Raw genomic sequence first — 13,103 nt, forward strand, 5'->3', positions numbered from 1 at the left:
TGTCGTAATGGTTCTTAACAGGATGGGTGTTTGATCACAGATTTACCGTTAATATCACCATGAACAGTTGTGAAAGTTTTGTGTCCTACACTCCTGAGAGAATGTTTCTTCAAGAACAAAAGTCCTTCAGCTTTACAAGCAAAGTATAAAGGTTACTATTAACAATATATAAATGGAATGTTTTATTCAAGTTTTTTTAATGGTGTCATAATCTTATGATGTCTTATATTGTTAATGTCATACTTTTACATAATAAACTTGATTAATTTAAAGCTATACACTCGGATTAATTGCCTGTCATACTCATGCTCACGTGCTCCTGATTTGCTTAAAGCAGTTCAGCAAGTGTGAGGTTGGGCAGAATTTGGAGTGGATTTTGATTTTCATCATACATTATGGAGTATATGTATATTAAGTCATTTGTGATGCAGATGCAGTGTGCAAATCATCTTTCAGTTGCTTCCTTTAGGGGTTGCTCCGTCTCACCCTACCCCTCGTTTCCTCCTCTGTCACACGAACCCTCTGCATGGCCTTCATTATTACCTCCTTGAACCTTCTATGTGGTCTTCCTCGTTTCTTCCTGTCTGGCAGCTCTGGATTCAGCATCCTTTGTCCAATATATTCCACAATCCCTCCACTGTGCATGTCCAGAACATCTCAGACGTGCTTCTCTAACTTTGTCTCCTTCATGCTCAGCCTGAGCCATCCCTCTGATATATTAATTTCTTTTCCTGTGCATGCCAGTTACGATCAACAAAAACCTTAAAATCTCTAACTCTGCCACCTCCTGTCTTGTTGTTAGTGCCACCATCTCCAAACCATACACCATAGCTTCTAAAACCTTCCCTTTCGCTCTTCCTCCTTTCCTTCTGTCAGAAATAAATACTGCCACTTATTTCCATCCATCTGGTACTGCCTACACTGTACAAAAAGGTTGACCCCACGCACCATCACTAACTCTAGATCTACTAAGCAAATCAGCAGCAAAAAAATACACACTGTAATTACATAATTAAGCATTTAAAGTCTTCAAAGTTCAGTTGAGCTTCATTCAGAATCCCTCCCCAGAAACAGACATGCACAAAAATGTAAATGAGAGCAATTATTTCAATAGGGGAACACCAAACTTTTAGTATTGTTGTAATGCAAGTATTACAGCAACGTACAGGTGTGCCGAGTTGGCAGCGATGGAGCAAAATGTTTGCAAGGTACAAGTAATGCAGTAAAAAACATTTGAAAAGAACAGCGCTGCTTCTTCCAGTCCGCTGGGTGGCAGCATAGTGCTATCCTGCTAGTGCAACGTCGGCTCAGAGAAGAAGCGCTTGTGTTTTGTAAGCTGAATTTTGACTTTCAGGCAGAACTCTTTTTAAAGTCTTAATTAAATTTTGTATTTTTGATATTGGACTGGCAGTCATGGTTGTAGTTTCACCGATTTTTAAACGTTATTTGGGGATATTTATTGTCTTGGATGAGTTTCTCTTGTGGTTTTATACAACTGGAATGACTTAAGTGCTGCCTGAAAAACTAAATTCGGAGAATAAAATGCCCCGGTTTGCCTTTCGGCCAGCCTTCAAATTTTCCCCGCCTTCATCCTAAATGCTTTCCTGCTTTACCGTCTAACTTGACGTGAATATGGCGGCAAAGGAGACTGTAAACAGTTATCAAGTGAGCGTTGAATCTGTCGTGAACGGCTGGCTAGTGGATTATTACTTCTTTTTGGCGGTAGAGTTCTTTAAAAATGAACAATACGAGGATTTCTGTGCCATTATAGATATACTCGACTGTAAGTATAAACAGTGTTTTTGACTAGTTTGGCTAACTCGTAACCAGCTATAGTACTACCAGAACTGCCTAACTTCGTACCAAACTTAATACAAGTTAGCGGACTTAAATATTAGTGCTCCTTTATAAGTTGTCTTCTATCTTGGTTACGATAATACATGCTCTTAAACTTTCCAGGCGTCAGCTGACAGAAAATAAATGAATAAACGGGGGAAATTTCATGAATCGTGTTGTTGTGAGACTAAGCGGACTCATCGTCTTGTTATGTCGAGCGAGGCTGCTCTTATTTATTTGTTTTGATCTTTTATATACACAAGGAACAATTTCAGTTCTGTTTACATGTATGTACGTTCACGTAGTGGTTTTTCAACATACTAAAATGTGTCTTTTAAGAAAAAAATCAAGGTGATTTTAATGACATATTTATAGTTTTATTACCATACAAAAGACATCTTTTTCTTAAATACAACCTCCATACGCCTTATTTTTGGTTTGTTTTTTTTTAATTATTCATTTATTTATTGAACTTGTTTCTAGGGCATAGACTTCTCTCCAGGTGACATGATAATGGAGTATCAACAGGACTGTCATAATGCCAAGTGTTTATGTAGCTGTACTTCTAATGCTGACAAACATGATACTGACATTACCTGAAAATGTTATTTGTAGCCAGTCAGTAAAATCTGTTATGTATTCCTTCAATTTGAGACACCTCAGTAGACGTTAAAAAAGTGGGCATATAGCCAGCTATTATTGCCAGTTACTTAGGCTATTTTGTGTTATTAATTTCTGTGTGTTTGGGGGAAATAAGAAGCTTCTTTATTGTTTTATTGCAGGTATTATGGCGCGCCCTTTGGAGTCCACGGATGACATCGCAATGAAATTTCGAGTGTTGCAGTTTATCTCCCGGATAAATGAGGGTGAAAACCTTGGTGAGTTCAACATTAATCGACAAGATCGGCACATCTGAGTATTACTGTGGTTCTTTAAGCGACATCAGTGTACAGCTCTGTGCATCAAAATAAATCATTTGCAAAAATGTAATAACTTACCTGTCAAATGATTAAAAAAGGGTATGTAACTAATCTGCAATACATTGTACCACAGTTATGCCACAGTTAGACACATTTAGAGGCCAATATAAATAATAAAAGCTTGTGATTAGAGTCTGACTACACACTCACTGGCTACTTAATTAGTTACACCTTGCCTATACTGGGATTGATCACCTTTTGCTTTCAGAGCTGCCTCAGTTATTTGTGTCACATAATTTTCCTTCCTTGGTCCATATTGACATGATATCCATTGATGTCTATTTAAATACCAGTACACATTTTTATGTAATATTCTGATATCACAAAAGTATCATATCACAATGTCACTGTTGTAGCAACGCCATGCCTTGATGTTCCCTAGTGTGGACAACAACGAGAAAAGCCGAGGCATGTCTCAGAGCAGGAACCACCTGTCAGCTTCCAATGATTTAGTGAAGCAGCTCCCTTTTTAGATCCCAACTTCCAACAAAGGAAAAGTAGTTTGTAAAACACCAAGGTGGAAATGTCAAACTTATTTCACTACTTGAGGTGGTGCTAGTTTCAGTCGTCATTATGCAAATGTACTGTTTATAAGATTGGGGAAACCTGCAGTCAGCTGAGACTGAAGGAGTCACTTGGATGACTGACAAAATGTTTCTCCCACTGAAAACACTGCGTCCAGATGAACAGAATCAACTAACAACAGAATTGGGGACTAACATGCTAAAGTCACAGCGGAGATCAAGACTTACCAGACCAGGCAGAATTTTCCATTTTGAGTGAATGAGTCAACTCAAAATAGTCTCACTATTCTCCTCTGACTTCTCCCATCAATATGACAATTTTTATTCAGCGAACTGCTGCTCACTGGATGTTTTCTCTTTATCTGACCATTCTCTGTAAACCCTAGAGATGATTGTTAGAGAAAATCCCAGTACATCTTAAATGCACAGACCAGCCTGTCTGGCACCACAAACATGCCATGTTTAAAGTCGCTGAAATTCTTATTCTGATGCTCGGTTTGAATTCCACAAGTAGTCTTTACCATATCCAAATCCCTAAATGCGCTACAGCTGCTGCGGTGGGATTTTAGAAATTTCTATTAAGAAGCTTTTGAAACTTATTGGTATTATTGTACCTAATAGTCCAGTGATGTCCAGTGAGTGTATACATGGTATATAAAGGACATCTGGTGACATATCAATACTAGGACTGCTTCTGTAGCGCTCAGTTGTCACGGCGTCACTCACATTTGCAACTAAAAACAGACAACGTAGCAGAAACATATCTAAGAGCAGGGGTGTGTTAAAAACATTACGCTCAAGCTGCTCCGGTTATTAAACAAAAAAAATCGTTTCTAAAAGAGAATTCAATGAGCAGTTTATTTTAAAAGACCTGTTTTTTTTCTCATTTTAATATTTAATATTTTAAAAATTGCTTATTAAAGAGACAAATGTAATTTTCCATTATTACTCAATTGATAGAATACTTGATTATCAAGAATACTTGATAACAAAACTAAGTTTGATTTCTGTCATAATCAATAGCCTGATTCACAGCTTTCTCTAAATTCATATTTGAGGTTGACATCTCGTCATACTGCGAATATTGTGAATAAACACAACAGTGAATATTGGTTTGTCTTTGCCTACAGGTGTTTCATTTGAAATGGATGTGCCATCAACTCCTCTGGAATCAGCCTTAATGTTACTGGAAAAAATAAGCCAGGAATTCAGTATCCCACAGCAGGAGTATGAAAAGGTGTCCTCTTCTCTTAAAGATATGGTAAGCATTTCTCTTGAGCTGAATTCCTTTATTGTACTTCCATTCAAAGTAGAGCTGGGCGATATGAGATTTTTTCATATCACGATATGTTTTTTTCATTTCAGGCGATAACGATATCTATCACGATATAAGCCAAATAACTATATTTGTAAGATTTAAATGTGCCGTTGCTCACAAGTAAAATGTGAAATAATCAGCAGCTTGTTTTTATTTAAATATTTATTTCCCATAATAAGTTCAACAGGGTAGATGTACTTAAGGAACATGAGACTTTTTCAGATAAATAAAGGCAAATATTGCAAACTACACAAAAGGCAGCCGCTAAAGCGTTTAAGTTTCAAAATAGAACAAACAAAACAGACTAAATTGTCAATTCCACTTAGAAACAAAATATTAATTCTAAAAATAAATCTTAGTTTGTTTTACAGAAGATCAGACAAAACTGACTAACTTTTGTCAATATCAAATAAACTGAGAACTAAAAGGAAATTCTCAATCTCTCCTTGTTGTATAGCTGAGCTTTTCAAACAGTTTTAACAGTTACTTTAGTCTGACAAAAGCCGAATGACGAATTAGCGCTTCCAGTCAGAGACTGAGGCTACGTCCACGGGTACACGGGTATTTTTGAAAACTGAGATTTTCCGTTTTCGTTTTAAAAAATAATCCCGTCCACACATAAAGGCAGAAATGAAGGAAAACGCTGCTATGAACATGCCAAAGCAGCAGGTGGCGCTAGATTCCTAACCGTGCAGAAATGTTGGCCAATCAGAAGTCTAGAAGCCTCGGTGGGAAAAAGTAAACAAAGCTGGGGCATAGAAGCAGAACCGAGTCGTATGTGTGGAGGGACAGTAACTGTGTGTATATGTAAGCATTTAAACACTGCAGAGAGTAGAATTAACAGTATTGTAGAAATTCATTTCACCGAAACAATAACGTGGCGCACAGTGTGACGCATGCACCAGTTTATTGTATTTCCAGACTTGCTTTCGGCACAATTTACAGTGCACGCTACTCTGTTTTTTGTCAGACTTGAAATAGCCGAAATACCTTCACACTACGGAACTTCTATGGCTCTTCCGTTCGACAATCTCTCCGGCATTGGAACCATCATCTGTTTTCTCTTCGGTCACGCTCGGTTGATTTTTCTAGTCGGCACACTCATTTCCTCCATTACCCGCTGGCTGCTTCCCAAACAAACACACGTGCGGCTTGGCACTTGTGCTGTACGTAACAAGTCACGCGGACGTGACGCTGCGGCTGTGATTGGTTCGGCTCTGCGCTACTTAATTTGGATTGGCTGACCTTTTTTTTTTTTTTTTTTTTTGAGGACAAGAGCGGCGAAGTCTATCGCGATAGCTTAATTTCTCTATCGAGTAAAAGTTATATCGCGATACATATCGTTATCGTTCTATCGCCCAGCTCTAATTCAAAGACAACTTCTCCCTAAATTAAGTGGGTTGTTTTTGTTTTTAAATTTTAAATATCTGCACTTGTTCAGCTTTTACATTCTTACATACGTCTACAAAGGCAATCAAAACAGTGGTTTCTAATTATATTCTGTTTAGCAAATAATATATTTCTGTCTTTAGATTATGGGGATTTTCATCAAAAACAGTAAGTTTGAGAAAGCAGAAGAGGTGCTGACGAAACACTTTCCTCCCAAAAATATTGGAAAGGTGAGGTTACTCGCTAAACCTTTTTTTCACTACACGATAATAACATTTACATTAAAGTCAGTGTGTAACTTTATCCCTACTGATAAGTTATTTTGTAAAGTCTTGTTTAAAAATTGATAAGCATTGTCATATCGATGTTGATATGCTGTGTAATACAAAATAACCAGGATGGGAAGCTTTTGCTAATCGTTTTATAGCTTTTAAGTGTAGACAAAGACACAACGGTTAATTTCATTTCAGATCTACTAGGCTTTGCAAGCTTAGGCCATAAAAATACTGGATAATGGACAGTCTGCTTTCCCATCTTGCATCTCCTCATCAGCCACAGTCATCAGTGTGCTGATATGATGATAGCACTGGTGCAGGAAGACATTATGTGGAAAAGACAAATTAAAACAATTGGTTTAGCTTGCATGCCTTATAAGTGTCCCTTTTATTATCTGGATGGGGTTGACTGATCACTGAATGATCTTTGGATGGTGGAGCCTCATTTCACTGTAGAATCCTCCCCAACTTTTTCTGCATTTGTTTTTTAGCTCCAGCTCCCTCCAGTGGCCAACCTCCCCCTTTACAACAAAACCATCAAATAACTGCATTGGCTAGTTTTCATTTTCTGTCACATGAATGTTAAACAATGTTGGGTCTGATTTTATTACATCCCTAAAACAATTTAAAAATTAAAATGGTGCATGCTAAGATATTCAAACACATTATATTTTTAATGTCACGTTTCTCACATTTTCTGTAGAGAGCAACATTCATGGGTCTCATCAGGAAAAAGAATAAGATTCATGAAGTCATTGAGCAAATCAACTTTCAGCACTTCAAGGAGGAGATGCTTGCGTTTTGCCTGAGGATCTGCCACTTCAGCCTTCCTCTTCTTCATAAGGTATACATGCTCTGTATTAAATATGTTTTGTTTTTTTTAGTTAATTATAGAAACTAATCAATAGAATAACTTTAAGCAATGTGAAGTCCTTTTAAACATTTGGGGTCAAGATTGGCCCATCTTTGCATTTAGACATTTCAGCACTTGTTGGGAAAATGGAATGTACACTGCCCGGTGCATCTGCAAAGAAATTGCTGTTACATGAGGTTGACAGCATTAAACTGCAGTCCAGCATTAAACTGTACCCTCTAAACCAGGGGTGGGCAACTCCAGGCCTCGAGGGCTGGTGTCCCTGCAGGTTTTATATGTGTCCTTGAACCAACACAGCTGATTTAAATGGCTAAATTACCTCCTCAACATGTCCTGAAGTTCTCCAGAGGCCTGGTAACGAACTAATCATGTGATTCAGGTGTGTTGACCCAGAGATCTAAAGATCTAAAACCTGCAGGACACCGGGGCCTGGAATTGCCCACCCCTGCTCTAAACCAAGTCTCCAGGGTTTTGGAGATATTTTTTTTGTTGGTGTTTTTTAAAGCCTGCGCATCTTGTAAAATTATCAGGATTTCTATATGTTTCTTTATTACCGGTATGTCTATTCTTCATGTACATCCCTGCTGTAATTTCCTGCTTAAGGATTAAGGATTTCATAGATCCAGCTCTTTCAGCTCAGATATAATATATGCTGACACCTTGATTTGTAGTATCTTCCAATACTAGTATTAATCAATAATAAGTTCTTCTTTGTGAGGAAGAGACCAGGATGTTTAAGGCTGCAAATATCAGATTGCTTTCTTGAGCAGTCCTAATAGCTCAGTGTGTTTAGTAAATGCATGAAAGGTTCAACTTGCTGTATATTATGAATTTAAGTGCATTGTCTTTTGACTAGAATTGAGATTCAAATGAAGAACAAACCATGTTTCATATGTAATCAATTCAGAAATCCTGTTCATGGAAGTTTCTTTGTTGTGAATTTGTGTGTGTGTGTGTGTGTGTGTGTGTGTGTGTGTGTGTGTGTTTGGTTTATGCATCCCAGGCTGCAAAACGTATCATTGAAAGAACCCCTGTGGATCAAGACAGCACAACAACTGAAAGTGATGAACAAGCTGAACCTCAGCCATGCTCTAGTTCACAAATAGCCACTGTCCAGTTTGTACCATGGTAATCGCTTCCCTTCTCTTAGTTGATTAGTAATGTTAGTAATGTCTAATGTTAATGTAATGTCCATAGTAATGCCTATTAAGATCAGTGGCAAAACAACAGTCAGTTTGAAAATGTGTGAAGAAAAATAATTCTCCCTTTTCTTTGAATTGGAAGTGATTATTAACTATATTAATACTCACCATTAGCAGCTGCATTAATTGTATGTTGCACTCATGTGATCACACTGTCCATGCATGTAAAAACATTTATGTATTAGATTAACTGTACATACCTTTTTGTTGTCAGGATGTTTGTTTGTCTGTTTTTCAGTTTTCTAGTGTTAATAGTATTTTATTGTCTTCCAGTACACATTCACTTATCCCGAAGACCAGGCTAGAAGCGGCCTACAAATCCCTGGCCACAGGTTTAAGTAAAAAAACATTTGCTCAGTTGGAGGAAGAAGTAGACAGAGAGGAGCTGGAAAAAGAAAATTTTTGCGAACAGCTTTCCATGACATCAGAGAGGTGCACAAGTGTGGACTTGGAGGAACTGTTATTTCAGAGAGACTCAGGAGGCCCTATGGAAGCTTCCCCAGCAGACCAACCAACACAAGCAAATGCCATTCCTCCAATTTGGGCAGATTTACACTTTAAGAATCCGATTGTGCTGTGTAAAAGAGAGAACTACACTGTGTCTCGGCTGGTGGTGGAACCAGACAGTCAGGCAAGTTCACGCTGCACAACCGCTTTAGAGGAACTGGAACCTGAGGTCAGAAGGAAAAAAACACCACAGACACTGTCTGCATCTAATGAAAAAGACCGTCAGTGTCGGGGAACAGACAAAAAAGGTGCCACGCCCACCCAAAAGAGCTGCATTCAAGCCAACAGAACTCGCACCAGGTAAGTTAAAGTAGCAAATAGCAAGATGTTTTTGCTATCCGGTCGTTAAGTCTGACGTCATTAGCCGTGCCTGGGCCCAAACTCCGCTGCAGGTCCTTAAGTCACACGATCACTGCAGCATCACTGAGAGTTAAAAACTGTCTAAATTCTTTCATCTGTAATAAAATGATCAGTGTGGCTGCTCTACCAGGTGTAACAATTACGTTTAACATCCAGGCATCCATGAAAACTGAATCTATGAAGTTTAACGGAGTTAGAAGTTAGCAGGGAGTTAGCTCGCTAATTTCCATCTAAATATAATATACCATGTTCTGACCGAGGGATTTCTGAAAAAATTAAGACGTACAGCTCAGCTATCACTTCCGACATAAATGAAGACAGAAAAGTAAACAGCAGTGACTTTTGTAGGGTTACTGAAGTTGGACTAGCTGGTATATAATGATGTGCTACGTGATCGCTAGCGATCATATAAACAGTGAAGCTGGAGGATGAACGCTAACCTTTTTCCACTCGATAAAAAGTTAATGTGAGGGTTCCCGAAGGTTAGGGACAAATGCAATCGCATGGCAGGATGCTGTAAACAGACCAAACGTCAGTCAGGAGAACAACTGAGATAATCCATCCACAATATGAGGTTAGTCATTAATATACTGCTGCATGGGCTGGGCTGCAGTTACATCGTAAGGTTTTAAAAACAGATTTAAAATGATTAGCTGTAATAAAAACTGAGAGAGGCCGACAGTGATCACTGACTGTTTTTAGGGACTTGAGATTAAATAGGACAAGATACAAAGCATTAAAACGTGTTAAATACACAACAGCCTTATTAAACACAGAGTAGTTTGGGCCGGGAAGCAGGATTCATCACGTCCTCACTTAAAGACCGGATTGTTTCGCCTCGTCCATGCCCCACAACTTACGTCTGCCCCTCAGTTTGAGAACCACTGTGTTATGAGAAAGTTACTGTTTAGTAGATATACAACATTAAAAACCGTTTGTTTCAGCTGTTTGAGTTGACTCCTCTGACTCTGCATCCAGCAGGGAAAGTTATGCTGCAGCACAGCAGTTTGATGGTTTACTAAGCAATAAGTCCAAATGTGCATTTCTCACCTGTTACTGGTTACTAGATTGTCAATTTTCAATGTTTGAACTTATTTTATAATAACTTTGATGTGAAAACTAATAACAACCATCAATCCATTTTTCTGCTACTTATCTGGCTCTGGGTTATGAGGGCAGTAGCCTGAGCAAAGATGTCCGGATTTCCCTATCCCCAGCCACCTGTTTTAGGTCTTCTGAGGGTATATTTTGTTTTCACCATGTCAGCCAAATCACTCCAGCATGTCCTGGTCTCCTTCCAATTAGACATAGCAGAAAACACCCAATTAAGTCCTAAATCCTAGTAGGATGCTAAAAAAAAAAAAACAACTCACCCAATTGTCTTCTTTAGGTCCACAACATGATTGATATTTGACCAGTTTTATTTATTTATTCAGGAATCAGGATAATATGGACGTCAGCCGTACCACATCCTCTTCAGTGGAGAGCTCACCAAGTGAGTCACCTTCTCATCCTGTCCGACAAACAACCTCCACTCCTCACAAGGACTCTGGTCAAAAGAAAAGTCCTCGTCTTTTAAAATGGTTAGTAAACGCCAGTAACTGAGAAACTAAAAGTGGTAGAATACACCTGGGTGAATATTTCACCCAGCGTGATTGAGTAATAGTTCTAATCATTTTTAATTTTTATCTTTTGTAGTTGTGCTTAATCATTTTGCCAAACAAAAACACACTCTGGATCTTATTCACAGGAAGCGACTGTACCATGATGCACAGGAGAGCAAGGGCGGCGAAGAGTCGTATGTTACCCCTAACAAGAGCGGTATGTAACACTTCATTAAATATAAAATGTTTATAAATATTCAATAAGACTAAAGCAAGTTTGCCATCTGAAACATCTGGTTTTAATGTTTTTCTGTTTGTTTGTTTTTTTGCCTTCCTACAAAGGCTCAGACATGAGCACCAATTCAAATTCAGGCCAAAGGAAAAGGGTAAGTATAGCAAAACATGCTACAAAGCTAACTTGTCACTGTACTTTCCTGTGGATGTTATTTATAAATATAAATAATTAATTTATAATTTATTTACATAAATTACACTAAGTCAAACTCTTTGTTCAATACAGGCATCTCCATTTACAGTTTAGCATATATATTTTGTTCCTCTTTTGCACAAAAAGTACTCATTTGCAACCATCATACAAATGTAAGTTCCTGTATGAATAATGCAGTACACATGAGGACATTTCACTTTAGTCAGTTACATTAAAAACAATTGAAACAATGTTTGGACTCTCCACAGTAGGAAAAAGCTAACAAATCTTTCAATTGTGTTGCAGAAATGGACAGAGAGTGAGACGCAGAAGTTAAAAGACGGGGTCAAAAAATTTGGAGAGGGCAACTGGTGTAAGATAAAGGAACACTACGGCTTCAAAGATCGAACAAATGTCAACCTGAAGGACAGGTGGAGAACAATGAAGAAGTCAAATATCATCTGACTCACCAATGTCATTTTATCCCATCTCCATTTATTTATTTTTGTTTCTTAAGCAAGTTATTGATAATTTTAAAAATTTGTTTATAGATTTGGTAAATGTTCAGTGTCCACGGCTCAAAGATTGTTTTGTTTTGAGGAAGGGATAAAAGGTTACTGTAATGTTACTGTAATGTTACTTTGATAGTCTCTTTTTGTCTGCATCTTTATGTTAATGTGTTCTCATTTGTGTTTCACGGGGTCCTAGAGGATTACAAGACATGACTCATACGTCCCTTTAGTGAACAAGGACAAAATTCAAGGTCTCTCTTCTTCCCCCCCCCCCCCCCCCCCATATAATCCTAAATTTAAGTGACATTAATTAGCTTTTTAAATTGGATCCATTCTGTATGCTATTGTGACTACATGGCACTGAAGAAAACGAGTCTCCCCATCAGGATGCTACGCAAATGTTGATTAATTCCACATTGTGATCAGTGCGGATACAATTTAGTATATACAGAGTAGCTTTAAAAGTCAAAAATTTCTCTCAGTCTTGTGATCTCAGAAAAGCAGAACAGACCTTTTAATTAAAGATATGACAGCAGCAAAATATCCATTTAGCTGAGATCTACAGGTATATTTTCCCCCAAACAAACTATCGATAAAAAGAATGAATGGAGCAACCTTTTGTGTGTGTGTGTGTGTGTGTGTGCGTGTGTGTGTGTGTGTGTGTGTGTGTGTGTGTGTGTGTGTGTGTGTGTGTGTGTCAGGTCTGATGCAGTGAAATAGATATAAAAAATAAGCCCAGAGAATTTAAAAATCCTTTCCTGTTTACAAGCACAAACCCATATTGAGACATACATTTTATCATTCAGTCCCTATTAAAAATAATGATGAACATGAACAAAGTTCTGCTATGACATTACTGTTGGTAATTCTGGGTAAATATAGGTGCCCCTTAATGTTCTTTATTCTTCACTTACAGTATTAATAGCTTCCATTGTTTTTTCTCTTCAGTAAATATAGTGAGATTCCAGAAGTGACACTGCAAAATAAAACACGTTTCCTTTTCTCCACTTCTCCGATAACTGTCTCACTTTCATATTCTGTGAAACCGTTCTTTGCTGTCATTTTCATTTATGCGTGTAGTCCAATTAAACCCGTGTAGACTGAAATATCAGTGAGCTACCTTAAAATGAAGATTTAAGTAGGAGAGTAGTGAAATGTAGCAGATGGAAAAAATTATATATACCAAAAGAACTGCGTTAATAATGCCTTTACAATGTAAACATGTTACTTTCTGCTACTGTACTTTTTTTTTTTTTTTTATCCAAATACATTTCTTTCTAAACAATACCAATTAT

General features: G+C 37.8%; 1 protein-coding gene across 1 annotated transcript; it reads left to right on the forward strand.

Moving 5' to 3' along the window:
• The first annotated feature begins 1,518 nt into the window (after nt 1-1,518).
• Nucleotides 1,519-12,810, forward strand: LOC309708499 (telomeric repeat-binding factor 2-like). Its single transcript, XM_082536608.1, has 11 exons — nt 1,519-1,783; nt 2,619-2,714; nt 4,471-4,601; nt 6,191-6,277; nt 7,026-7,166; nt 8,200-8,324; nt 8,672-9,205; nt 10,702-10,848; nt 11,016-11,086; nt 11,212-11,255; nt 11,603-12,810. The coding sequence occupies exons 1-11, from the start codon at nt 1,633-1,635 to the stop codon at nt 11,759-11,761; spliced, it is 1,686 nt and encodes a 561-aa protein (XP_082392734.1). The 5' UTR covers nt 1,519-1,632; the 3' UTR covers nt 11,762-12,810.
• The last annotated feature ends 293 nt before the right edge of the window (nt 12,811-13,103 follow it).

Source organism: Aulonocara stuartgranti, assembly GCF_965226115.1.
Source record: "Aulonocara stuartgranti genome assembly, chromosome: 1".
Taxonomy (NCBI): domain Eukaryota; kingdom Metazoa; phylum Chordata; class Actinopteri; order Cichliformes; family Cichlidae; genus Aulonocara; species Aulonocara stuartgranti.